Consider the following 27293-nt stretch of genomic DNA (forward strand, 5'->3'; position numbering starts at 1 on the left):
TTAGCATTCATGTTCCTAACCAGAACACCTTGCTGCCTTTCTAGGTTTGAAGATGGGAGAGAAAACAATGTTTTTTTGGTTTTTTTTGTTTGTTTGTTTGTTTTGTTTTTTAATACTATGGCTTGCTCTAGAAAGACCTTAACAGAACTCTGTCAAAGATTTGTGTATTTTCATGAGTGTAAATGCAGGCTAAAAGTAGTCATAGCATTTACAGTTGTCCATTTCCTCTATTGCTGATGGTTAATTCATTCATTTCGGTTGTCAGGTATTAGGGATGCAAAGATGAATTAAGCATGGTTTCTACCTTTAAGAAACACAGAGGGGGAATAGAAGTGCCATATTAACAGTTTTAGATCACCAATCAATTAAATTTTAATGCACATGATTATATAAATGTGAGCTCTTTACTTTTATTAAAATTATATCATGACAAAAGAAAATAGATATAAATCACGCTGCATATTCAAGTATGAGTCACAAAGAGAACAAAAAAGAAGAGAAAAAAAAAAGTATGAGTCACATCTGCTTCTCATATGGTAATCTTGAATTTTCTTCAACTCACCTTATCATACATTTAAAAATTCCCAGGCCCACAAACATCTGAGAGTTCTGATTATGCGACTTACTACCTAAAAGCTTTGACCTCTACACTTCTATGATTTATTCCATGATCTATTTATACAGTTTTTTATTTTTTACCTAAAACAGTAAAATAAAGGTGTCTCTCGTTATGCCAAGTCAATAATATGTTTAAATTGTTTTATTCTTCTCCTTTTTAAATAGAAATTTACTGATTGACAATGGCAGAAAGAATTGTAAAGAAGTTAGAAATTCTAAATGAGCAAGCAAAGGTACTTTTGGCCAGAAGAATAAAGGTTTGTAAAATAAAAGCTAAGATTTAATTTAAGTATTAAAAGGTTTTCATTTCAAAAGTAAGTGATTATTTTTACTTCTTAGTTAATATGAAGATATAAATTAATTTGCAAAAACAAATATGTTAGTTGAGTCATCTGTGCAAGTGGATGCGCTATAAAGAATTAATTAAATATAAGGTAACTTCTAGATAGGAGCCATATTAGGTTATGATGTATTTAAACTGCTTAAGATACTAGGCAGTCAAATAGTAAATGTGACTGCACCTGTTATTCTTTTTTAAAAATATTTTTTTATTGATTTCAGATAGGAAGGGAGAGGGAGAGAAAGATAGAAACATCAATGATGAGAGAGAATCATTGATTGGCTGCCTCCTGCACACCCCTAAAGGGATTGAGCCCACAACTGGGAATGTGCCCCTTACTGGAATCAAGCCTGGGACCCTTCAGTTCTCAAGCTAATGCTCTGTCCACTAAGTCAAACTGACTAGGGCTACACCTGTTATTCTTACATGTTAAGCATGTTAAAAATTATTTACTTGGTGCTTGGCCAGTAGCTCAGCTAAAAAATAAGGTAAAATAAAGCAGCTATGAATATTTGTTACAGGTTTTTAAGTAAACAAATATCTCTGAAGTGAATGCCCAAGAGTGATTGCTGGTGAAATTTGTCTCTTAAACTCAACAAGGTCAAGGCCACAAGGTTTGGTTTGAGTTCCCCCTCCCTGTGCCTCAGCCTGGAAACTGCCTCCAAGACGTAAACTGGGCTATAGTAGGTTTTACCTCATTTGTTTCCCCTGTTTTCAGGGATTGTGGCTCTGCTTGTTTTCTAATGCCTGCTTCCAGCTGTCTTCCTATATTTTGTCTGGTTTTCTAAGTAGTTTGAAGCAGAAAGGCAATTCCCATAGTGCTTAATCTAACTTCATTGGCAGAAGCAAAAGATCTCATATCCTTTGATTTGCTTTAAATTTTTTTTTATCTCTTTGTTCCTCTGTGCTGTTGTTCTCTGAGATAATTTTTTATAGAAGATTTTTGGCTCCTTAGCTTACTCTTTAGCACTCCTTATTCCCCTTCTGTCCATCTATGTAAATATTTGAACAAAGTTCTCCTTTGATTGCTTTCTAACTCGAGTACTTGCTCATGCTACTAGACAAATTATGTGATCTTCACACATGTGTGGTGTCAGGAAGAGGAACAGGTTGGAGAAACAGGCCTGCTATGGTTCCAATAACTCTACATATCAACATTGTCTTTCCTAAAGATATAGGTTGTTCCTAATTTCTAAATTTGGGAATTAGGAGGGAGCCTTCACCATTATCTAGTCCAACACCCTCATTTCATATATAGGCAAAGAGCAGCTCAGGTCACACAGCAGCGACATAAAAAATTGGTGTACAAGGGCCCCAATTTTCAATCTGTATTGACTACACATAAAGTGTGTGTGTGTGTGTATGTGTATGTGTGTGTGTGCGAGTGTGTGTGAGTGTGTGTATGTGTGGGTGTGTGGTGTGTGTGTGTGAGTGTGTGTATGTGTGTGTGTGTGGTGTGTGTGTGTGTGTGTGTGAGTGTGTGTGTGGTGTGTGTGTGTGAGTGTGTGTGTATGTGCAGTGTGTGTGTGAGTGTGTGTGTGTGTGAGCGTGTGTGTGTATGTGTGTGTGTGTGAGTGTGTGTGAGAGTGTGTGTGAGAGTGTGTGTGTGTGTGTGTGTGTGTGTGTGTGTATGTGTGTGTGTGTGAGTGTGTGAGAGTGTGTGTGTGGTGTGTGTGTGTGTGAGTGTGTGTGAGAGTGTGTGTGTGAGTGTGTGGTGTTTGTGTGTGTGTGGTGTGTGTGTGTTGTGTGTGTGTGTGTGTGTAAAGTGAGGTGAATTTTGTCCTTTCCACACAGGATTTTCCCTATATGAAAAGCACTCTTTTTTCAAGGTGTTAAAACTTTGTCTTTGTTGCAGGAAAACAGTGTTCAGAGTTACATAAGGAAGACTTTTGTTAGACCCCTGACATTTGATTTTCAATTGGAATCCAAAGAGGCTATTTCTGCTACATCTACATCTGTGACAGTATCACAGAGCAGAGAAGACAAGCCACACAGTATTATAAAAACTAAAAGGTAACCATGGTAACTACTTCAAACTTTCAACTTGGAATTTTAAAGTATTACTTTAGATTTGTCTTATATTTTGCAGTCTATATTAATGTAAGCTTTGTCAAACATAGGTATATTTCATAATGGTTATGAGTTACGGTAGAATATGCTAGATAAGCATTAAAAATAGTTTATATTGCTGAAACCAGTTTGGCTCAGTGATAGAGCGTTGGTCTGCGGATTGAAAGGTCCTAGGTTCGATTCTGGGCAAGGGCATGTACATTGGTTGTAGGCACATCCCCGGTGGGGGGGGCGTGCAGGAGGCAGTTAGTCAGTGTTTCGCTCTCATTCATGTTTCTAGCTCTCTATCCTTCTCCCTTCCTCTCCGTAAAAAATCAATAAAATATATATATTTTTTAAAGTTTATAAATTATTCATTATATTATTTCACTACTACAGATAGTAATTACAATTCTGAATTTTTAAAGGAAGGCCTTCCTTGAGCCATGCTGTATGGCCACAGATTGTCCGGATTTATTTTAAACTTTAACCAATAGAGTCAAAGGAAAGTGTTATGCCCAGATTTCGTGATCCCCAAAGACCACCAGGGAGCCGAGTCCAATGCAAAAATAACACAAAAGAGCCTTTTATTTCATGCTAGCATGGGCTCTGTCCCACTTACACAGACAGCGGCGTGGCAGAAGAGAGCGAGCTTCAACAAATCAATGGGTTTTATAAAGGTGGTGATGTCACTGCTTGGCTGACCCCGATTGGTTGGGTGAGGGCTAGGGTCCAGTTACAAAATGAAGGATCAGGAGTTAGCCCTGCCCTGCCCTTTCAAAAGCTCGCTTAATTTGAGAAATCAAAAGTAATTCACTGTTGCTAGACTTGAATACGGGGAGGGGAGGTGAAAGCTAAAGAAGTGAGGCTAAAGAGGAAACAAAGGCCAGATCACCAAAGGCCTTATGAGCCTACGAAACAGCTTTGGTCAAAACCAGTAAGGAGCGACCAAAAGGTTTACACAGGTCAATGCATAGGCAGATTTGGATCTTAGAAATATCATTAAAAACAGCAAAAGAGGTCATTAAAAATGATGAGGGCGCCTCAGAAAACCCGACCCCTTACTAAAGTCATATTATCTCCAGAAACTGCCTCTTCTGGGAGGCATCCCATCTTGCCATGAGTTCTTTTCTAGACAGAGCAAAATATAATATAGACTGCTTAATTTTGCTCTGTCTATATTTACTTAAATAGCAGAGCATAAGGCAGAAAGTTTTCATCTTCATATGGAGAATGCTATGCTGGTTATACGATTAAACTGTATAGATTCAGTTCCTCCAAATCTTGAGCAGCTCCTGTCAGGGGTCTTCAAACTACGGCCTGTGGGCCACATGCAGCCCCCAGGGGAGTCTGATCCTACCCGCCAGTTTTTTTGGGCAGTGAGCGCAGCCAAGGTGTTACAGTAGGGATTAGTAGTTCATATAGTCCGGCCCTCCAGCTCTCTGAGGGACCGTGATCTGGCCCCCACTTTAAAAAGTTTGAGGACCCCTGAAATAATAACCAAGCTAGGAGTCTCCACCAATGCTCACAAACCCCACTCCAACACCTAGACAAGGTGTCAGATCCAGTCCACACAGCTTCCAGCTTGGCCTCAAGTTTACACCAAGACTGCCACCTCCTACCAGAGACTGCCTGCTCTTTTTTGATCTCTAGCCTCTTGCTGTTCAAAGTGTGGCCTTCCAACAAGCAGTATCCGTGTCACTTGGGAACTTGTTTGAAGTGCAGAAACTCTAGCCCCTTCCTAGACAGAAGCTACAGTCAACAAGATCCTACAAGTGATTCCTATGGACACTAACAACAGAGCAACACTCCCTTTAGCACAGAGGTTCGCACACACGAAGGGCTCGCTAAAACACAGGTTGCTGGGCCCTGCCTCCAGAGCTTTTGATAAAGTAGGGGCCTGATAATTTGCATGTTCAGTAAGTTTCCAGGTAATACTGACATTGACGTTGCTGCTCGGGGTACCACCCTCTGAGTCACTGCTCTGTATGTCCCACTGTAATCATACTGCCTAATACCAGCATTCGTTCCATTCTTTTCCTTGGCTTACTGGATATCATAGCGACAGGCGGTGATCAAACGTGCCCGGGTTTATTTGCAGCTGAGCTTTGCTTTCAGAGTAGTCATTTCCAACACATACCAGTATGTACATTAGTATTACCAGGGGAGCTTTAAAATAATTGGGTTCTATTTTAATCGGTTTGGAGTGCTGCCCAGCCATTACTATTTTTAAGATTTCCCAGAGATGATTCCTATATAAAGGTAAGATTGAAAAATCATTCAATTCTTAAGGCTTCTTTGTCAGTAACTGCCAGAGACATTTTTCTATGTTATTATTAGCTCGGGATTTCTGCATCTCTCTTAGATAAAAAGGAACTGATAGCCTTTATCACCTGGATCACTTTTCTGATAAGCAAAGTTTTATAATCTTTCAAAAATATCTCCCAGTCCTTTGCATTTAATTGGGATAGAGTCTTTAATATTTCTCAATAAACACCAAACACGATCTTCTCTGCAACTTTTTATAATTGGACCTTTTACAAAAGAGCCATGCTCTTTTTAACAAAAGTCTCTTTAGAAAACCACCTGTAATAAGGAATTTTAGTAAGAGAGATGAAGTGACTTTTTTCATTACTTAAGCATTCAGTGCTGGATTATCGTCTGATAATGGCAATTTTACCATGTATAAAGTAGTGAGAAATAGTAAGTTAGGGCAAGTAGGTAGATTAAGAACTTTTTTAGGGGAGGTAGGAATGAATGGGGAGAGGTCAATGGAGGAAAAGGGAGACATACAATACTTTAAACAATAAAGATTTTAAAATTAAAAAAAGAATTTTTTTAGATAAATGGAAGAATCACTTGACCTTCATAGGTGCTGAAGGGATAAAAACTCACTGAAATGAATAGTCAAGGAGAAATCTCAGGAGGCCTCACATGAAGGAGGGAGGTGAGGACAACTAGAAGAGATAACCCCTAAATAAGGAGTATTTATAAGAGGAAGCAGAAGAGAACCTTAGAAAATATGTATCTTGAGGACAAATAATGAGTGGGTGGGGAAGGGGGTCTTAAAAAAGCATTTCACAATCAAAAACTGAGTAGGAAAATTTAAAAATAGAATACAATTGCAAATTGGATTAATAATCTAGAACACTTGTGTCAAACACAAGGCCTGCGGGCCAAATCCAGCCCGCCAGGCCTTGCAATGTGGCCCGCACCGCGCTGTCATCACTGCACTCCGCTGTCAGTTTATGACATTGTCAGTTTATGACTGTTCAGTAAACCATTCGGCCCTCGATTTAGGCTGGATTTTAGATTTTGGCCCCTTCTCTGATTGAGTTCGACACCCCTAATCTAGAAGATCAAAGAGAGACACAATCTTACAAAAATTTTAAAAAAGAAAGAAATGGGCCGAAACCGGTTTGGCTCAATGGATAGAGCGTCGGCTTGGGGACTGAAGGGTCCGGGTTCGATTCTGGTCAAGGGCATGTACCTTGGTTGCGGGCATATCTCCAGTAGGGCGTGCGCAACAGGCAGCTGATCGATGATTCTCTCTCATTGATTGATGTTTCTGGCTCTTTATCCCTCTCTCTTCCTCTCTGTAAAAAATCAATAAAATATATTAAAAAAAAAAAAAAAGAAAGAAATGGGAATCAGATTGAAAATATATGTAGTAAGGTTTCAGGATAATCAATATCTAAATATATACCTAATACATAAATCAGGAGAGAGAGAAACAAATGGTAAGAAAAATAAAAAAATATTAGAAAAATATGCCCATTTTTGAAGGCAGATATGAATTTTCAGATCAAAAGGATTACCAAGTGCTAGACTTATGGAAAAATTATACCAAAGTCAGGAAAAAACATTGGTTAATTACAAAGAAAAGGAAATAAAATGAGTTTCATATGTCTCATCTGCATTTCTAAAGCTGGAAAACAGAAAAACCGTTTTCAGCCTTTGAACTGAATGGCAATCCTGGAATCCTCTATTTGGATAAATCATCATTTATATTTGAGAATAATATTTTTGAAAATGAAAGATTTTAGAATGTCACCTACCTATGTATTCTTTCTGAGGAACTTATTTGAAGAAATATTTTATCCAAAATAAAATGAAATATGACTATGAATAATACAAAGATACAAACTTTATTATACAAAAATGCATTCAAAATTGTTTATGGTGCCAGAAAAAAACGCTTGAACTGGGAATTAACTCACAAAATTTATAATTCCAAGTTTTATTTCTCATATTATATGAGAAACCAGTGCTTAAACACAGTTTTTATTTCTAGGCTCTTAGCTTTCTCATTCATTTTTCATACTGTTGGGAGAAAATTCTTCATAGTCTCTTGTATTTTTATATATTGTATGAGCAGAGGCACTGGCTGCCTTTCTGACAGTCATTTCAGGATGTTTATGTAGCAAACAGCCTTGGAAGACAGAGATAGTACTGTCTTCTGATCAAGAGCAGGCATGTTACTGTCCATTATAAAAATTTGGGTTCCTTGAGCTAGGGTTCCATTCCTGTGATATAACCAATTGTGTGTGCAGGTGTCATCTGGCACTCTGCTTGTTGCTCTTTTGCTATGAATAACAAATGGTCCAATGCCTCTGATCCAGGAGTCTCATGTTTTCTGCCAGCAAGATAAAACTTTGACACTCTAACTTGTTAGTTTGTAAGTAAGGTCAAGTCTCAGACCTTTCATAGTCCTTCACACCTACTTTTAAGAAAGAAACTGGTTATTAAACACTTATAATTAAAATCAAATTATGTAAACTAAGAATTCAAAGATATACTAAAAACAAAGACATTACTCAAAATTTATCACTTCCTAAGTATTTTATTACTTTTTATTATCTACTAAAGTTTCGATGCATGAAATTCGTGCACGGAGTGGGGGGGGTGTCCCTCAGCCCAGCCTGCACCCTCTCCAATCTGGGACCCCTTGAGGGATGTTGGATCTAAATGAGCAGTCTGACATCCCTCTCACAATCCAAGACTGCTAGCTCTCAACTGCTTACCTGCCTGCCTTCCTGATTGCCCCTAAACACTTCTGCCTGCCAGTCTGATAACCCCATAACCACTCACATACCAGCCTGATTGATGTCTAACTGCTCCCCTACCAGCCTGTTTGCCCTCAACTTCCTTCCTCTGCCAGCCTGGCCACCCCTAAATGCCCTCCCCTGCAGGGTTGATCGCCCCCACTGCCCTTCCTTGCAGGCCTGATCACCCACAACTGCCCTCTCTTGCAGGCCTGGTCCTTCCCAACTGCCCACCCCTGCTGGCCATCTTGTGGTGGCCATCTTGTGTCCACATGGAGGCAGGATCTTTGACCACATGGGGGCAGCCATCTTGTGTGTTGGAGTGATGGTCAATCTGCATACTACTCTTTTATTAGATAGCATAGAGGCCTGGTGCATAGATGGGGGCCAGTTGGTTTGCCCTGAAGGGTGTCATGGATCAGGGCGGGGATTCCATTGGAGTGTGGGGTGGCCTGGGCGAGGGGCCTGTGGTGGTTTGCAGGTCGGCCATGCCCCCCAGCATCCCAAAGGGGAAAAATAAATTCCTCTTTGCCGGGGAAACCCAAGCCTCTCAACTGCTCTCTGTGGCTGCAGCCATCTTGGTTGGGGTTAATTTGCATACTCACTCTGATTGGCTGCTGGGCATGGTTTGTGGGCGTGACTTGAGCAGAGTGATGGTTAATTTGCATACTACACTTTTATTAAGTAGGATAGCCTTGAAATTATTTACATGTATTGTGTCCATATGGTAAAACTATTATGTATTATCATGCTACTACACATTTTTTCCCAGTTCCATATTCAATGATGTCCCACTGGTAGCTTGAAATCAACCTTGGAAATATTTTCATCATAAAAATTGACAAATATTACAAATCAAATTTGTATATATTGTATGACTAGATTTTAAAAAGTTAAGGAGTAAATGTTAATGATGAACATTAAACTTAAAAGTACGTCTCTTGCCTGTAACCATTATATTTTAAATAGCAAAAATTAAAATTGTGGAAATATTCTTCTCATATTCAAAAACTATTCTCTGTCTCAGCAAAGAAGTAACGTATGTCATTGATGAATATGTGAAGGTCCAATATATGTTTTCATTGTTCACTTTCATATTATTTCTTTCTTTTTTTAAAATATATTTTATTGATTTTTTTTACAGAGAGGAAGGGAGAGAGATAGAGTTAGAAACATCGATGAAACAGAAACACCGAATCGCTGCCTCCTGCACACCCCACACTGGGGATGTGGCCGCAACCAAGGTACATGCCCTTGATCGGAATCGAACCTGGGACCTTTCAGTCCGCACGCTGACGCTCTATCCACTGAGCAAAATCGGTCTTGGCAGTATTATTTTTTAATGTAAATGAAAATATCAACTAACATCAGGGAAAAAGTTATTAAATATTTTCCAGCACCCTTCTATATAGGAGTAATGGAGGAGGAAGAGGGAAACAACAAAATTTTTTATCTGGCCATTGTTACCATCTTCTCTCTCATTGTTATTTTCTGGCCAACTCTACTCATAAAGAACATAGCTGGTGAAATGAGTGAAAGTGATCAAAAGGTACAAATTTCCAGTTATAAGATAAATGTCCTCGAGATATAATATACAGCATGGTGACTATAATAAACAAATCTCTAGTGAGATTTGCTAACAGATTGGGAATAGGGAAGGAGAGAAAGAAATCAAAGATGACTAGAATTTCTGTACTAAGCCTCTGCCTGAATGGAGAAGAGGAAGCCAGGATGAGGAACCGACTGGGAAGAAGGTGTAAGCAAAAATTTCGTTTAAAATATCTTAAGTTTGAGATGGTTATAATACACCTAAATGCAGAAGTCATGTAGCAGTTAAATATATAAATCTGGAGTTCAAGCAAGAGTTTGGGGTCTAGTCTGTATATGGGGACATCAGTATAACAGGCAATCCTCGGGTTACGTCAGACTCAACTTATGTCACCATCTCCCATTTACAGTCTTTATAAAAAAGTTCCATCGTTTTGACATATGTACATATGTGCTTTATGTTTTTTATTACTTATTTGCCACAAATAAAGGTCAGGAATTGTTATCTTTTAAATTTTTTTATTGTTTCACTTCATCACTGCTGTGTATGTGCTCCATGTGAGTGACATAGATGCTTATATAGGTTGGTTCTGACTTATGGCAAAAACCATGTTACGTCACGTAGGATTGGATCTCCAATGTAACCCAAGGACCTAGTGTATAGGTAATATTTAAAGGTGTGGGATTGGGTAATACCAACTACAGGTGAGTGTCTGAGGTCTAAGGATTGAATCATGGATTATAAGCACTTAGAGGTCAGAAATATCATGAATTATATACCATTAACTTTCTTACATACCGATCAGAGTGGGAGGGCCATTGGAGAATGGGGCCATCAGGGCGAGGGGCCATACGCCGTTTGCCAGCTGGCCCTGCCCCTGATCATGGGGGGTAGGGGGGGGGCACTGGGAGGCTGGCCAGGGCAAGTGGCCACAGGCATTCTGGTCATTCTGCACATTACCTTTTTATTATATAGGATAAATACTGTGATCTGGTATCTGAACTGATCCTAACTCTATGTTTCATCACATTGATTCATTGCAATGTCCCCAGTATCTCATTTATCACTTTCCAGCATATTTTTCTAAAAGCTCCTGAACAACCGCTTTCTTAACTGCCCTCAATTTTATGACAATAGCAGTTTCCTGTCTCTTCTTATTTTGAGTGAATATTACTAGTTTTTTTCAGCTCCTGCTTATCAGTCCCAATCTTTTACACTTTTTACTATAATATGTTAACACAAAAACATCCAAATCTATATAACAGGGACATCACCACAGTTGTCCAAATTTATTTTTTTAAATATATTTTATTGATTTTTAACAGAAAGGAAGGGAGAGGGATAGAGAGTTAGAAACAATTTATGTAATATAAGAGGATTGAAAGGGAATTTTTAGAAGAAATAAAACGCTTGGTGCCAATAAAGAGAAAAGGAGAGTTAAAAACATTGATGAGAGGGAAACATTGATCAGCTGCCTCCTGCACACTCCCTACTGGGGATGTGCCCGCAACCAAGGTACATGCCAGGATCAAAATCAAACCTGGACCCTTCAGTCCACAGGCTAATGCTCTATCCACCGAGCCAAACCGGTTAGGGCCAAATTTATTTTTTAGATTAGCTTTATACATTTTCTGATTATTTTAATTACATTAATTTTATTTTCCAGCTATGTCCCCTTAAAAAATAAGCCTAAACCGAGAAAGAGTGATTTTGAGAAGTTAAAATTAAGATTACATGCTGCGCCAACAAATATAAAAAATCAAGAAAACAAGTCAACAGGTAATATTTTGTGTAATGTATTTATTTCTCCTTTGATATATAAATGCATGTTTTTATTATACATTTTAATATTTTTATCTTAAAGGTTCTTGATAACTTGATCTCTGTTAAAAGCATTTACTCAAAAGTTATGGATTATAACTGCAGTGTGAAAGATTTTGGTAAGCTAAAAAGAAGAATTTCCTAAGAGAAAGAGATGTTAAATATCAGAATGGGTAATTTATATAATTAAGAAGATATTTTTATGTTTATTATTCTAGAAAGAAAAATTCTGAATTTATTTTCAGTTCATCATAATGGCCTTTACCATTCGTATTTCTACCAACATTTCTGCACATGATTACTTATGTATTATCTAAGAAGATGGAAGCTTTCTCTATAGCTCTCCTCTTTCTTAGTTCTCACCAGAATTGCCTTTAAAATCCCTTTATGGACATATTGACTTTTTCTAGCATGCACATCAAAACTCTTTCAGCCTCTACCCACGCCGAAAGCCACTTCCATATTTTTAGGTATTTACAGCAACATATTTTTAGGTATTTACAGCAACACCCCACTTCTCGGTACCAATTTCTCTCTCAGTTCAGGCTGCTGTAACAACCTGCTATAGCGTGGGTGGCTGAAACAACAAATACGTATTTCCCCCAGTTCTGGAGTTTGGAAGTCTGAGATCCGGGTCAGGTTTGGGGAAGGTCCTCTTCCCGGTTTGCAGACAGCCACCTTTCTTTCCTGTCGGCTCCCTCCTAGCTCTTCTTATAAAGGCACTAATCCCATCATGGGGCCCCACCTAATTACCTTCCATAGGCTCACTTCCAAATATTATCACATTGAGGATCAAAGCTTCAACATATACATTGTGGGTGGGACACAAATATTCAGTACAAAGCAGCTACCCTTTTTAAATTATACCCCCATGTATTATTCTTGAGAGAGAGATACCCCCATGTATTATTATCATTCACCAACATCTGTTTATTTCTGTCACAGCATATATCTCCATTTATAATTATTCACTTCGTTGTCTCTTGTTTATTTTCTGCATTACCCACTAAAATGTAAGCATCATTGGGCAGGAGTTACCATTCCAGAGTCTAGCACCAGTGCCTGGCATATTGTAGGTGGTCAACAAATAACCATTGATCGAATGAATACCACACACTATATTTGTTTATTACATCTATTTTTATTTTTTATTTTATTTTTTTAAAATATATTTTATTGATTTTTTACAGAGAGGAAGAGAGAGGGATAGAGAGCGAGAAACGTCGATGAGAGAGAAACATCGACCAGCTGCCTCTTGCACACCCCCTACCGGGGATGTGCCCGCAACCAACTTACAAGCCCTTGCCCGGAATCGAACCTGGGACCTTTCAGTCCGCAGACCCGATGCTCTACCACTGAGCCAAACCGGCTTCGGCTATTACATCTATTTTTTTTTAAATCTCATTTAAGTCTCACAGCATCCCTATTAAGATAAGGACTATCATTTCCACTTAAAAGGTGAGGACCCGGTGGGATTAAATAACTTCCCTAAGGCTACCTAACTCTCATAAAGGAATGTAGGTTTGGGTCCCAGGCTATCTAAATGCAAAGTCTGTATGTTTTACCCTATATTATGCCTACTTCGAGACAGTCCATTAAGTGATAACCAGATTAATAAAACTCATATTTGGAGATGGGGTTATCATATTATAGTAAGTAATCAAAACTTATTCTGTTGTCCAGCTGATGTGGCTCAATGGTTGAGTGTCAACTTATGAACCAGGAGGTCATGGTTCGATTCCTAATCAGGGCACATGCCTGGATTGCAGGCTCGATCCCCAATAGGGGCATGCAGGAGGCAGACAATTGATGATTCTCATTATTGATGTTTCTATCTTTCTCTCCCTCTACTTTCCTCTCTAAAATCAATTAAAAAATGTATTAAAAAACACACACTTGTATTCTGTTAATAGAAATTCACTTCTAAAGCACATTATTCTAGAATAGATTTAGCTCTAAACATGTGAAAGCAATTCTATGTAAGCAAACAAGATTATCAAACTACATTTCTAAAAATTTTACTATATGTAAAGAAAATAGTTTATTGAGATAAATTAAAAGTAGACTAATAGTGTAGAAATATCATTTTAAGTTTTTATTTGTTTCTTTAGAACCAGTAGAAGAAAATAAAAAACCAAGATGTAAAAAATCTTTTCTTTATCTTAAGGATTCAAATGAGGTAGGTTTAATTTGTGTGCTTACAATTACTTAATAGCAATTCAAATTAACCCAAATAATTTTGTATATATTCTACCAATCCAAAATGCAAATGAGTTTTAGGATTCAAAAGCATAAAATTTTATCTCTGTTATGATGGAAAACTTTATGGAGATAACAGAGGAAATAATATGTTATTTGTTGGACAATCAGTACAATAGAAATTATTTTGTATTAAATATGATAAGAACTAGCAGTTACCATAAAGTTGGTTAAGACAGGGCATCATAATCTGTACACACATAACTTAAATGTTTAATTTTAAATATGAAAATATATATGTATTTGTTAATCTTCTGATGTGTATCCAAGACCATTTTTGAGCATGGGATGGTTATTTAGATTATATAATCTCTATATATAAAAGCCCAGTGACTGGAACGACCAGAACAACCAGAATGACCAGAACAACCAGTTGCTATGATGTACACTGCAGCAGCCAACCGGCTCAATCAGGGCCCCAATCAGCCGTGGCCTCTCTCCCCTCCAGGTCCCACCCCTGATTGCTCTTTCCCTCCCCCCCATCAAGGGCAGGGCTGGCCAGCCAACATCCTGTGGCCCCCCTGACCAGCTCCTCCCTCAGTTCATCCCCCATGAGGGGCAGGGCTGGCCAACCTCCCATGTCCCCTTGCCCTGCCAGCCTGATTCAATCAGCCCCCATCAGGACAGGCCAGCCGGCCGCCACCTGTGCACAAATTCGCGCACCAGGCTTCTAGTTATAATAAATTATCATAACAGGTTTTCTTCTCAAGTAAATTTTTGTAATTTTTATGTTAAAGTTTCTGTTTCATGTTCATATCTGTAGTCTATTTCTCTTACAACTCTCCTTAACTATTCAAACTTATCTTTTATACTCAATAAATAGTAAATGCCTCCTGCTCTAAATATACTGTTTTCTTGTTCTTCTTATGAATACTTTGGGCTTCTGAAATAGCCTCATCTTCAAATCCTAGTATTAAGTTTTTCCTCATTGATGAAATATTTTTTGTCTATTTTAGCCCTCACTGATATTCCCCTTTTTTATTTATTTATTTATTTATTTTTTTATTGATTTTTCACAGAGAGGAAGGGAGAGGGATAGAGAGCTAGAAACGTCGATGAGAGAGAAACATCAACCAGTCGCCTCCTGCACACCCCCCACTAGGGATGTACCCGCAACCAAGGTACATGCCCCTGACCGGAATCGAACCTGGGACCCTTTAGTCCACAGACCGACGCTCTATCCACTGAGTCAAACTGGTTTCGGCAATATTCCCCTTTTTTTAAATGCCTCCTTATTTATTGATTAGTTTGGTTCTTAGTGATATTACTCTACTACATTATTTACTCACTAGTGGCCCAGTGCACAAAATTTGTACACAGTGACGGGGGAAGTTCCTCAGCCCAGCCTACACCTTCTTCAATCTGGGACCTCTCAGGAGATGTCCGACTGCCAGTTTAAGCCCGTTCCCGCTGGCAGTCAGACATCCCCCTCACAGTACCACTATCTCCTAACTCGGAGCACCAGTGGGTCTTTCTTTATTTTTATTTTATTTTATTTTATTTTATTTTATTTTATTTTATTTTATTTTATTTTATTTTTTTAGGGAAAATATCTATGACTTTTAGTTAAAACTGAAAAACAGTCAGGAACAGGAATGACAGAGGATCCATCCTATGTGGATGGGTTTCTGGAAGTGGGAGTGGGGAACATTGTTGACACAGTTGTCAGAATTCAAATGGGGTCTGTGAATTGAACCTTAATACCATTTGAATGGAGATTTTCTCGTATGGTCGGGTGGAGAATTGTTATGTAGGAGTGCCTGCTTTTGGGAAATACATAGGAGAATATCTGGGCATCCTGTCAAATGCAGAGCATGCTCTCAAACAGCTCAGAAAAAGACTGGGGGAAATGGGCATATCCTATCTAATAAAAAAGTAATATGCAAATTAACCACCACTGCACAACACCCATAAGCCACACCCACAAGCCATGCCCAAAAGCCAATCAGAAGCAAATATGCAAATAAACCCAACCAAGATGGCTACGGCCACAGAGAGCAAGAGGGAAGCTTGGGTTTCCCTGGCAATGGAGGAAGCCAAGCTTTCCACCTGTCCTTGCTGACCTAGGCCTCCACTTAAGGCTACAAAGTTTCAGTAATAGTAGATAGATGAATCCAAACAGAAATGGCGGCAGCCACGGAGCTGAAAAGAACAGGAGGCTAGGATTGCCCCTGGTGATGGAGGAAGCAAAGCTTTCCACACACCCTGGCCAGCCCAGTCCTCCACTTAAGGCTACAAAGTTTCAATTATAGAAGATACATAAGTCCCAACAGAAATGGCTGGCACCACAGAGCAAGCAGAAGGCTTGGCTCCACTCCAGGCTACAAAGTTTCAATTGTAGAAGATAAATAAACCCCAGATACCAGGGCCTCTGCTTGGGTCACCAGGGGGTGTGGCTGGCCTGAAAACCACCACAGGCCCCTCGCCCAGGCTGCCCCACACCCCAAGGGAACCCCCACCCTGATCCGGGACACCCTTCGGGGCAAACCAGCCAGCCCCCACCCGTGCACCAGGCCTCTATCCTATCTAACAAAAGATTAATATGCAGATTGACCATCATTCCAACACACAAGATGGCTGCCCCATGTGGACACAAGATTGCCATCACAAGATGGCCATCAGGGGAGGGCAGTTATGGGTGATCAAGCCTGCAGGAGAGGGCAGTTAGGGGCAAACAGGCTGGCACGGAGCAGTTAGGCATCAATCAGGCTGGCATGGGAGTAGTCAGGGAGTGATCAGGCTGGCAGGCAGAAGCAGTTAGGGGCAATCAGGAAGGCAGGCAGGTGAGCAGTTGGGAGCTAGCAGTCCTGGATTGTGAGAGGGATGTCTGACTGCCCATTTTGGCCCGATCCTAGTGGATCAGGCAATCAGACATCCCTCTAGGGATCCCAGATTGGAGAGGGTGCAGGCTAGGCTGAGGGACACCCCACCCTCCTGTGAACGAATTTTGTGCACTGGGCCTCTAGTATGAGTATAAATGCACACACTCACACCGAGTCTAACCTTGCTATTTTTGACTCTACCTTTGTGCACCTGCCTGCTTGCTAAGATCCATAACTCCAGAATCAGGGCTTGCAGAGCTTCCTTAGCCAAATGGGCCATGGGCAGGGTGCAGGAACCCTGCAGACAGACCTGCGGGCACAGCCCCAGCTGAAGTCCAACAGGTGTCACCGTTTTCTTGTATCCACTCCAACATGTGAACTGGGGTTTGTTTCGCAATGGGTTCCATTGGGGCTTTGGCATTTCTGTGCTTCCTGGTGGCATCTAGCTGTGTGGGATGGCCAAGCTGGCACTCCAGTTGCTGCCGGTTCCCCGAGGAGACTGTGAGAAAAGATAGCATTGTAAGCAAGTTCAGGCTGCCCCGTTTCAACCTTAAGGAATCAACAGCACCCATCACATATGATGTGCTTTTCCTTTTTTTTTTTTTAAAATATATTTTATTGATTTTTTACAGAGAGGAAGAGAGAGGGATAGAGAGTTAGAAACATCGATGAGAGAGAATCATCAATCAGCTGCCTCTTGCACACCCCCCACTGGGGATGTGCCCGCAACCAAGGTACACGCCCTTGACCGAAATTGAACCCGGGACCCTTCAGTCCGCAGACCGACGCTCTACCACTGAGCCAAACCGGTTTCGGCTATGGTGTGCTTTCAATGGAAACACAGAGAGCACTGCCCTGAGCACACATGGTGCCGGCTCACTGGGACCCACAGACCACAGCGATGGCCACTTGGAGTGACATCGTGAAGTCCTGATGCTGAGGCGACGCCAGGGGTGGGTCTGGCTGCCAAGGCCACGTCCTGGCCCACATCCAGGCCTACGCCCCACAGTGAACCCCACGGTTGGGCATCGACAGGCAGCTGGGGGAACTCACATAGCCATGTCGGTACTGCCGCAATTTATCTCTGCACGTTTAAACCATCCTTGTTCTTCCGGAAAGAAGGGCTTTTTCTCCCACTCTGGATGGCCATGCTCCCCTGGCAGCGCCCAAGAACCTGGGGCCTACCTGGCACCCCCGCCTTGCTGACCCCGCAGGCCACCGCCCTAACAGCTCAGTACCTCTGCGGCCTTCCTCGCAGCCCGCGAGCGCCATCCAACGTGGTCCGTCCAGCGCAGTCCATCCATCTGCACCCCCGAGGCCGCCCAGCCACACGCAATTGGGCCATTCCTACCCATTCTCCGCTTTCTCCGCTCCTGGCAGGGGGCCCAGTGCACTTGCACAGAGCTCCTGCCTGGACCGGTCGTCCGTCTGGTCATGACAACCCGTCTAAGTATATATGTTTCATGTATGCTAATCATATCTATCCAATAAGAATGTGAGCTCACCCTGGCCAGTGTGGCTCAGTCAGCTGGAACATCTTCCCATACACAAAAAAATGGCAGGGTCAATTCCTGTCAAGGCACATATCTAGGTTTTGGGTCCAATCCCTGGTTGGGGTGCATTCCGGAGGCAACTGATCAATGTTTCTCTCTCTCTTCCTCCTTCCCTCTCTATAAAAATCTATTTAAAAAAAAAAAAAATTTTTTAATGTGAGTTCTTTGTGGCCTATATTTTTATCATATGCTTTATTTTTATCATATATTATCCAGAACTACATATATTCTGTGCCTAGTGTGAACAACAATTGTGGGTGCTAAATACATATTTGGCTTGTTGATGAAGATTCATAAATTATAGTTTATATTTACATATGCATATGTATGTTTTGGGCATCTAGATATGTGTATTTAAGTAAAAACAGATGGAGCCAATCTGAGACTCTAATTTAGGGAAATCTGGATAATTTGTTCCAGTTTCTCCTCCTTTACTCGGGGTTATTTTGCTGTATTGACTCTATGTATGAACAAGTAAAGCCTCTGTTTAAATTGAGAAGGCTATTTGTTTCTCAGTATTTTAACTTCAGACTTTCCCTACACTTGGAAAAATAAGTTTTATATGGATCAAAAGGCTAGGTTTTAAAGATAGAGAAAGTAAAAATTAGTAAGTATGAGCATGGGCAAATTTTTAAATTTCTGTACATTTGTTTCCTTACCTATAAATTTGTTATTACCTATAAATGATAATAACATTTGTTATTACCTATAAATGATAATAACACCCATCTCACAGGGTTGTTTTTTGTTTTGTTTTGTTTTGTGTTTTTAAGAATTAAGTAAACATATTTTAAAGTATTTATAGAACTAGAAAGCTATTAGTCATCATAATTAGATATTCCAAAGGTGAATAAGCAAGTATAAATACCCAATAGACACATGGAAAGAAACTATTTCTAAAAAAAAGTTTTCCTTTTTCCCCTCCCTGAATTTTAGGTAGACTATGCTAAGCCCTTACGGTATCTATTTCCACACCATAAATATAGACAAGAACATAAAAGAACATCGGGTTCTACAATCTCTTCTTCTAAACCCAGCATTCAATCTGATGCTTATAAGAAAGGAAAAGTTGCTACTTCATTTACAGGTATACATACTGTGTGTTAATGTTGAAATAACTGAAAATTTAATTGCACCTAACTTTTAGGCATAAGCATTAAGAAAATCTTTAACCACCTTTGTTGGTACTCAGTTGGTCTCACTATCTCCCATCTGCTCTCTATAAAGTAATCAATGAATGTGTCCTTGAGTGAGGATTTTATTTTATTTTATTTTATTTAAAACAGAAAGAAAATCTGCCCAACCAATGTGGCTCAGTGGTTGAGTATCTACCTATGAACCAGGAGGTCATGGTTGATTCCTGGCCAGGGTTGTAATTCAATCCCTAGTAGGGGGCATTCAAGAGGCAGCCAATCAACGATTCCCTCTCATCATTGATGTTTCTGTCCCTTCCTCTCTCAAAAATCAACTATATATATATATATATATATATATATATATATATATATATATATATATATAATCCCTGCAAAATCGGGCCTAAAACAGCAGTTGAACATCCCTCTCACAATCTTGGACTGCTGGCTTCTAACCACTTGCCTGCCTGCCTGACTGCCTGATTGTCCCTAACCACTCTGCCCGCCAGCCTGATAGTCCCCTAACCACTCTCCTGCTAGCCTGATTGCTGCCTAACTGCTCCCCTGCTTGCATGATTGTCCCCAAATGCCCTCCCCTACAAACCCAATCACCCTCAACTGCCTTCTCTTGCAGGGCTGAGGGGACTGGGTACTCTAACTGGATGAGGTGGGCCTCAGGGGACTGGGTGACTGAGATTGGATGAGGCAGGGCTGAGGGGACTGGGGACTCTAGTTGGATGAGGCATGTGGAACCTGCTACCGTGCCCCTCCCTGCCTTGGGGGCAGGGCTGAGGGGTCTGGGGGACTCTGGCTCAATGAGGCAGTCCTGAAGGGACTGGGGGACTAAAGCTAGATGAAGCAGGCATGAGGAGGGGACTGAGGCTGGATGAGGCGGGGGTGAGGGGACTGGTGTCGCCATCTCGTGGCTGTGGGCCCTGCCATCTTTGTGAGGGTGTGGCAGTCAATTAGCATATTCCCTCTTTGTTAGAGAGGATATATAATTTTAATTTTTAAATCCTCACCCAAGGATATTTTTTCCCTTTGATTTCAAGAGAGAGAAACATCAACATGAGAGAGACATTGATTGGCATGCCCCTACTGGGGCTGGGGAACCTGCAGCCAAGGTAAATGTCCTTGAGTGGGAATTGAACCCAAGACCCTTCAGTCTATGGGCTGATGCTCTAACCTCTGAACTAAACCAGCCAGGGCAATAAAAACATATTTAAAAATAAATGTGTCGGGGTTCTTGTTCTGGCATTAAGAAGGATTCAGCAATCTAGAGAAAGGCTGTGTATAACTTAAGAGTCCATAGACAAAAGATAATTTTGAAAGGCATTGGAGGTAGAGGAACCTGGCTGAAGAAACCAAGTTCTCCTTGTCTCAGGACCCCTTGCATTTTATTAACCCAAATTGTCCTAAAGCAAGGTAGAGCTATACACTTCAAAGGGTAGGGTTCTTACAGAAGCATTGTCAGACTGGGGAGTAGCCTATGGCTATTCAGGTGTTTGGCCAGTAGGAAGCAATAACATGTAGATTAAGATGCCCTGAGCTGTCTGGCAACAATCATCCTTCTCAGGTTTGGGGAAATGCCTTTAGCCATTCCCAATAAGCAATAAAATATGTGACTCAGCCCTTGTTGAGTCTCCAAATTCCATCAACCTTTTGATTTAACTCTTGCAGTTATGACATTCTGGAACTGGCTTCTGGCATAAATAAATAAAATAAAAGGGGACATCTATAATACTTTCAACAGTAAAGATAGGTTTTAAAAAAAGAAATTTTGACTGAGTAACTACTACAGGTAAGGCACAAAACCTGGTGTTTTTCTATGTTATTTTATATTGTAAAATATTTTATATAAGGTATTTTCTAAATGTCATAATATATATGTGCCTTTTATGACAATTTTTTATAATTTCAGCTCAAACTGAAAAAAAACCTAAGGAATCATTTGGTTCAGTTGTCTACTTAAAAGATTATGCATATAAAAGGTATTTTATTTTAAATTTTTAAATATTTCATTCTGTTCAAAGATGTTTCTAATAGGAAAAGTTCTGCTTTCATTTTCTAAAAGACCAGAATGGATTTATTCTGACTTATTACTACTTAGACTCATACTACAATCCAATGGCTGATCCTAGACTTCTCAGCTAGTCAGCATTACATGCGAACCTTGAACATATGACCTATCTACTGCAAGTTTACAGTCAAATGGAGAGAAAGACGTAGTAGAATAAATGGAGAGACTACAATAGTTGAGATTCCTCAAACACTGTGTAATGAAAAAATAATCATCTTAATCCAGTGTGCTTTGAAATTTGTTTGGAGCAATAATATTTAGTCTCTTTAGGTTTACCTCAGTCCTCTTTCTTTCCAAGATTGTATCTGAGTAGATGAGTGAGGGGCTCACTGGACTTTGACTGAGGAAAAGTACTTGACCAAGGGTCATTCTCAATATCCTGTACTGCTGGTCTCATTCCTAGATGTTCTGTGACTACTGCTATCTCTGGTTCATGTACATATGGTCTATTCTTTCTGAATTTTGATACAGTCCACTCTTACTGCTCATCAGTATGGTAGGACTTTCTGAGTCTCTTCCATCTCCTTCATCTGCTCTTTGATTGTCCATCACATATGCCAAGCCCTTGCTATGGGTTACCCCATCCTTGCAATGACAAGCTTCTTGGCAAGCCTAAACTCAGTGTCCATGCCACATGAGAACCAAGGGAGATCTAGCATGAAAATTATATCCTCTCTGTCTAACCACACTATTCCATCCTGTTAACAAAGCTGGGGCCACCTTATGTTGGCAGAAGCCATCCTACAAAGCACTTTCTCCCAGAATTTCAACAAAGGATGTGGAAATACCTCTCTATCTTTGGTGTTCTCAACCTACATACTATTCCTTCCCCCAATGAAAAACCAAAGAGACACACAGATTACTGTCTTGCTTCCACCACTTTTCCTGTCCCTTCCTCCATCTCCCCTTTTTCCCCAAACCAGGCAGGAAGCCATGTCTTGTCTGATCTATAGCAAAGAGTTTGGGGGAGATGTTGGCAGAGACTTTGAGGAATTGGGGCAGACAAAAACTGGCAAGCTGAAATCATCCCTATAGACATTTATGCTGAACTTATGTTCATTTTCAGAAAAAAAGCTCATTTTTGTTCAAGAGAAAATAAATCTGTCAGAATTGAGTATCATTCAGAAGGAACGAAAAGCTTGCTACCCTTATGCTTGGAGGATGAATTGAAAAAGCCAACCACCAAGATAATCAGCACTAGTCCGGCAAAGACAGTCATTGCTCACAAGGTAATAAGAATATCTACTGTTGTTCAGTAAATGTGTGTATTCCACGACTTGTGGGAATATCATGTTTTAGTGACCAGAATCTTTGGTAAACCCTTCTTTTGATTTCACACACTTTAAAGTCCTAATGCTCTTTTTAAAACCTTCACTCCCAAACTGGGGGTTCCTCTGCACCAGCTGAACATTCCACATGCTTTCAAATGAAGAAGGCTTTATCAAATTTTCTTGATTGTAAGGAAATATGAAATAAAAATGGTATTTTTAAAAAAAGTGGATCATGCATCACTTTTCTGTCAATGTACGTCAGCTATTTCAAGCAGAAAATCGATTTACTAAAGGCTATTTGGCAGCTCACAGAGTCTCTAGGAAGGCTGGAAAGACAGGCTGGCTTGAAAGCTGAGTAGTCAAAAGTCACCAAGTTACAGCCTCAAACTGCTCCACTGGGGCCCATGCTATTGTCACCAATGACAGTTAACAACTCTGATTCTGGGCAGGGGATACTCTTTCAAAGACCCTTGCCACTGCTGCCCTTCAAAGCTATAGATATATCTATCTATCACCATCCTCACTAAAATAGCTTTAATATTTTTTCATAGTCCTTGCTTTTTCTGAATTAAAGACTTGTCTTTGATATACCTTACTGATAGAGCCCAGGTCACATGCCTATGCCCTAAGCTCAAGAGAGGCTGATACAACCAGTGCCTGCTTCTCCCTAAAGGCACATAGATTTGAAAGGTGAAAAATTCCTTTAACGTATTGTACAGAACAAAAATATGACACATCTCCACTACTGAAGTGGACAACATTGGCATTACCAATGGATTATTCTGTCATTTTGAAGGAAATCATAGGCATTAACATGTCTTTAAACTAAGTGTACTAATATATAATTAGATAGATCTTAGTTTCTTATTTTATTAACTAGAGGCCCAGAGTATAAGATTCATACACTCAATGGGGGTAGGGGTGTCCCCTAAACCCAGCCTGCACTCTCTAGCAGTCCAGGAGCCCTTGGGGGGATGTCCAACTGATGGCTTAGGCCCACTTCCCAACAGTCAGACATCCTTAGCGCTGCCTTGGAGGCAGGAGAGACTCTGGCCACCGCCACTGCACTCACCAGCCGTGAGCCTGGCTTCTGGCTGAACAGCACTTTCCCTGTGGAAGCATGCTGACCACCAGGGGGCAGCTCCTGCATTGAGCATGGGTCCCCTGGTGATCAGTGTGCATCACAGCAACTGGTCGTTCTGCCATTCAATCAATTTGCATATTAGCCTTTTATTATATAGGATTATACTAGAGGCCAGGTGCACAGATTCATGCATCAGTGGGGCCTCCAGGGATCAGGCCGAAACCAGCTCTCCAATATCCCCCAAGGGATCCCAGATTGTGAGAGGATGCAGGCCAGTCAGGGGGACCACACCAGTGCAAGATTGGGGCTGGAGAGGGTCTGTGGGAGCATTCCAGGTTGTGTCTGGCCTGCCTCACACAGTCCCAATTGGCCAGACCTCAGCAACAAGCTAACCTACTAGTCAGAGCATCTGCTACCTGGTAGTCAGTGCACATCATAGCAACTGGTCAAACGGTTGAGTGAACATCAATAAAAGAATATGTTACCCTTTTATTATATAGGATATCTAAAGAAAAAGTAGCAGTTATTGTAAACTAAACACTGATAACATTTATATTTAACAGTTTCCTTAGAGTTAATTTTTTTGCTCTAGAATAGAAATGTGGGGAAGAGTTTCATGAGAAGCTTGTACATACATATTGTGTTACTACTGTGATAAAAATAGTCTATTTTAAAGTCAATCTATTATTTTAGCTACTTTATTCTGCAGATATATATTAAGCACTTTTTATGTGTTAAGTGTTGGGGTACAATAATAAATATAACTGTTTTAAAGATAATTTTAGATTTTTCTGAATTATTTACTAGGATATCCAGGCTTTGTAGTTTGGGTTTATAATCACTTATATCTCTTATGACCTTTGACTCAATCCATTTTTTTATATGCTTATTTCTGGACTGGAAATCTAAGAAATGTCAGAATGATGTTTTGTTCTACCAATATCCCACCTTATTTGTAAAAGGGTTTTAGAAGGCCCAAAGCTTTTAATCCTAACAGATTTTAAATCCTAACATCCTGATAAAATATTAAGAAGAGAAGGAAATATGACACATACAAGTACTTGTTTTTGTGTGTGCGTTTGAATATCACTATTGTTCATATTTAAAACTCCTATTATCTTTCCTGAGTATTTTATTTTATGTTTAAAAATATATGTAGCCTTTTTGCCTCAATAGACTGATGATTAAGTACTCTTTTCTTTAATTCACAGGAACAAAATGATACAAATCCCATAATTTTTCATGAGACTAGATATGTACAAATGTTTCTTTTGACAAGAAATAGGTTTCTGCTTGAATTTATGGAAAATAAAATCAGTGAACCACAGAAAAGAGTAAATTTTGTTTTAGAAAGAAATCGTGAAATTCTCAAACCTTTAATTAATAATCAAAGGATTACTTCTTCCAAACCTAAAAGAACCATGCCTACAGCGTGGAGGAAGCGTATGCAAGTGATATCTTTTGCAATGGGTTGCAGAGTTATAGAAGATAAACTAAAGAAAAGTATTGCGCAAACTTCCAAAAACATATCTGAGAAATCCTATAATTTCTCAGAGCCTTTTTCCAGCCTAACAAAAACATTTGTAGGTTTACTTGGTAAAACTGTCATTGAAGAAACAAGTGCTAAAATTGGCAAATTTGAAAGAATGTTGTCTACAGTAAAACCAACGAGCAAATTCAGTGCTTCACCTGTCGAATGTTGTTCAAAGCCTTTAAAAAACAAACTCCAAGTCCATATAATACAAACTGTAACTCCACTGGATGATTTGCTAACCTTTTCAAGTGAAAATTAAATGCCTCATAAAATATTTTTTGCGGTAATACTTGAGTAACAAGAAGCAAAGAACAAAGTTTCAAGATCATAGAAGAAATTCTTGTCTAAATAGTACTGTCCTAGTGGATGGCATATAAATTGGAGTTATAAATCAATAGAACTCTGTTTAAGAAAAAAAAATCAATGTTTTTACAAGGTAAAAGAACAAAATTAAGAAATAATATTAATAAGAGAATTAGTTCATGAATTTCTATTACCCCCATTTGGTCCTTAATCACCAGCATTCCTCCAGTAAAGTTTGATTTGGACCAAGAATGTCAGACTGATTCTGGAAATTCACTATTGGAAGCCAAATAACATCGATAATTTTGCTCTATAATTGAAACTAAAATAAAATAAATGTAACATTAATCTGATGTATTTGTAATTAATCATATCAGCATTGTGGATAATCCTTGAAAAATATTTTGCACTATAGGCCTGGTGCATGAAAACTCATGCTCTGGAGGGGGGTCCCTCAGACCAGCCTACCCCCTCTCACAATTTGGGAGCCCTCAGGGGTGGGAGGCCACCAGGCGATCAAGGGAAGGCGATGCCCCATTGCTGGGGTTCTTGCTCCAGAGCTAAGAAGGGTACAGCAATTTGGAGAAAGGCCAGGTGTAACTGAAGCAAGAGTCCAGCAATGAAAGATAATTTTGAAAGGCATTGGGAGTCAGAGGGACTTTAGCTAAAGGAGCTAAGTTCTCTTTGTCTCCAGAACCCTTACTTTTTATTAACATAATTTATCCTAAGTCAAGGTGGAGATATACACTCCAAAGGCCAGGGTTTCTGTACAGAAACATTGTCAGATTGGGGAATAACCTACGGCTGTTCATATGTTTGGCCAGTAGGAGGCAATAACATATAGATTAAGATGCCCTGAGCTGTCTGGCAGCAAACAATCATCTATTCAAATCTTTTTCAGGTGTGGGGAAATGCCTTTAGCCATTCCAACAGGTGATAACATATGTGACTCAGCCTTGTTGAGTCCCCAAGTTCCATCAAACTTTTGATGAAACTCTTGCAATTATGACATGCTGGAACTGGCTTCTGCCATCCCATCACACCTCTACTGCTGCCACTGCCAGCAGCACAAGCCTCGGCCGGTCCTGGTTACCTGAGCCTTGGGCAGCCCTAGGCAGCTGGGAGCCACTATCCAAGGCTTGCCTGTGCCTTGGGCCACGCCTGGGAAGCTGTGTAACCAAAATCTGAGGCTTGCCTGTGCTTTGGGCTGGCCCTAGGAGGCTGGGGGGCTGAGGGGAAGAGGGGACTCTGGAGGCAGATGCATGCCTGCCACCCCAGCGGGGCTGAGGGGACTGGGTGCCACCATCTTGTGCCTGTGGGTGCCACCATCTTTGAGGGTGAGGCAATCAATTAGCATATTCCTTTCTTATTGGCTGTGGGCATCGCCCAATTTTCAACAGCATGAGGGTCAATTAGCACATTCCCTCTTTATTAGATAGGATTAGCAATTTGTATAATTATAAAGGCTTTGTAAATTTTCAAATAGTTTTTTGTTAGTAAATGTTAGAATTTCATTACTATAAAATGCCTTAACTTTGACTTTTTTCTCAATTGTTAAACAATTTAAAAGAACAAAAAAATAAATAAATGAAAGAAAAACTTATCCTTCATAAGTTAAATAATACCGGTAGCAAATCCTATAAGTATTGAACATTTTAAGTATAGCATTTAACTTCTCATTAACCCGGACAGGATAAAGACAGAACTCAACTTAGAAACAAGTTGCATTTCAAAAATTCACTTATAAACCCACTTGTTAGAGGATTTAAAGAAAAAATTTTCATTAATTCAGAAAGGAAGGGAGAGAGATAGAAACGTCAATGATGAGA

General features: G+C 40.0%; 1 protein-coding gene across 1 annotated transcript; it reads left to right on the plus strand.

Annotated features, from left to right (window-relative positions):
• Nucleotides 1-800: 800 nt before the first annotated feature.
• On the plus strand, nt 801-25420 carry LOC311615748 (uncharacterized protein C1orf141; the record flags this gene model as incomplete). The annotated part of the gene is made up of 4 exons (XM_084871188.1): nt 801-875; nt 2814-2971; nt 22339-22501; nt 24839-25420. 4 exons carry the CDS (start codon nt 801-803, stop codon nt 25418-25420), a joined length of 978 nt encoding a protein of 325 aa, XP_084727314.1.
• Between the last annotated feature and the right edge of the window lie 1873 nt (nt 25421-27293).

Source organism: Pipistrellus hanaki (genome assembly GCF_964339955.1).
Source record: "Pipistrellus hanaki genome assembly, chromosome: 2".
Taxonomy (NCBI): Eukaryota; Metazoa; Chordata; class Mammalia; order Chiroptera; family Vespertilionidae; genus Pipistrellus; species Pipistrellus hanaki.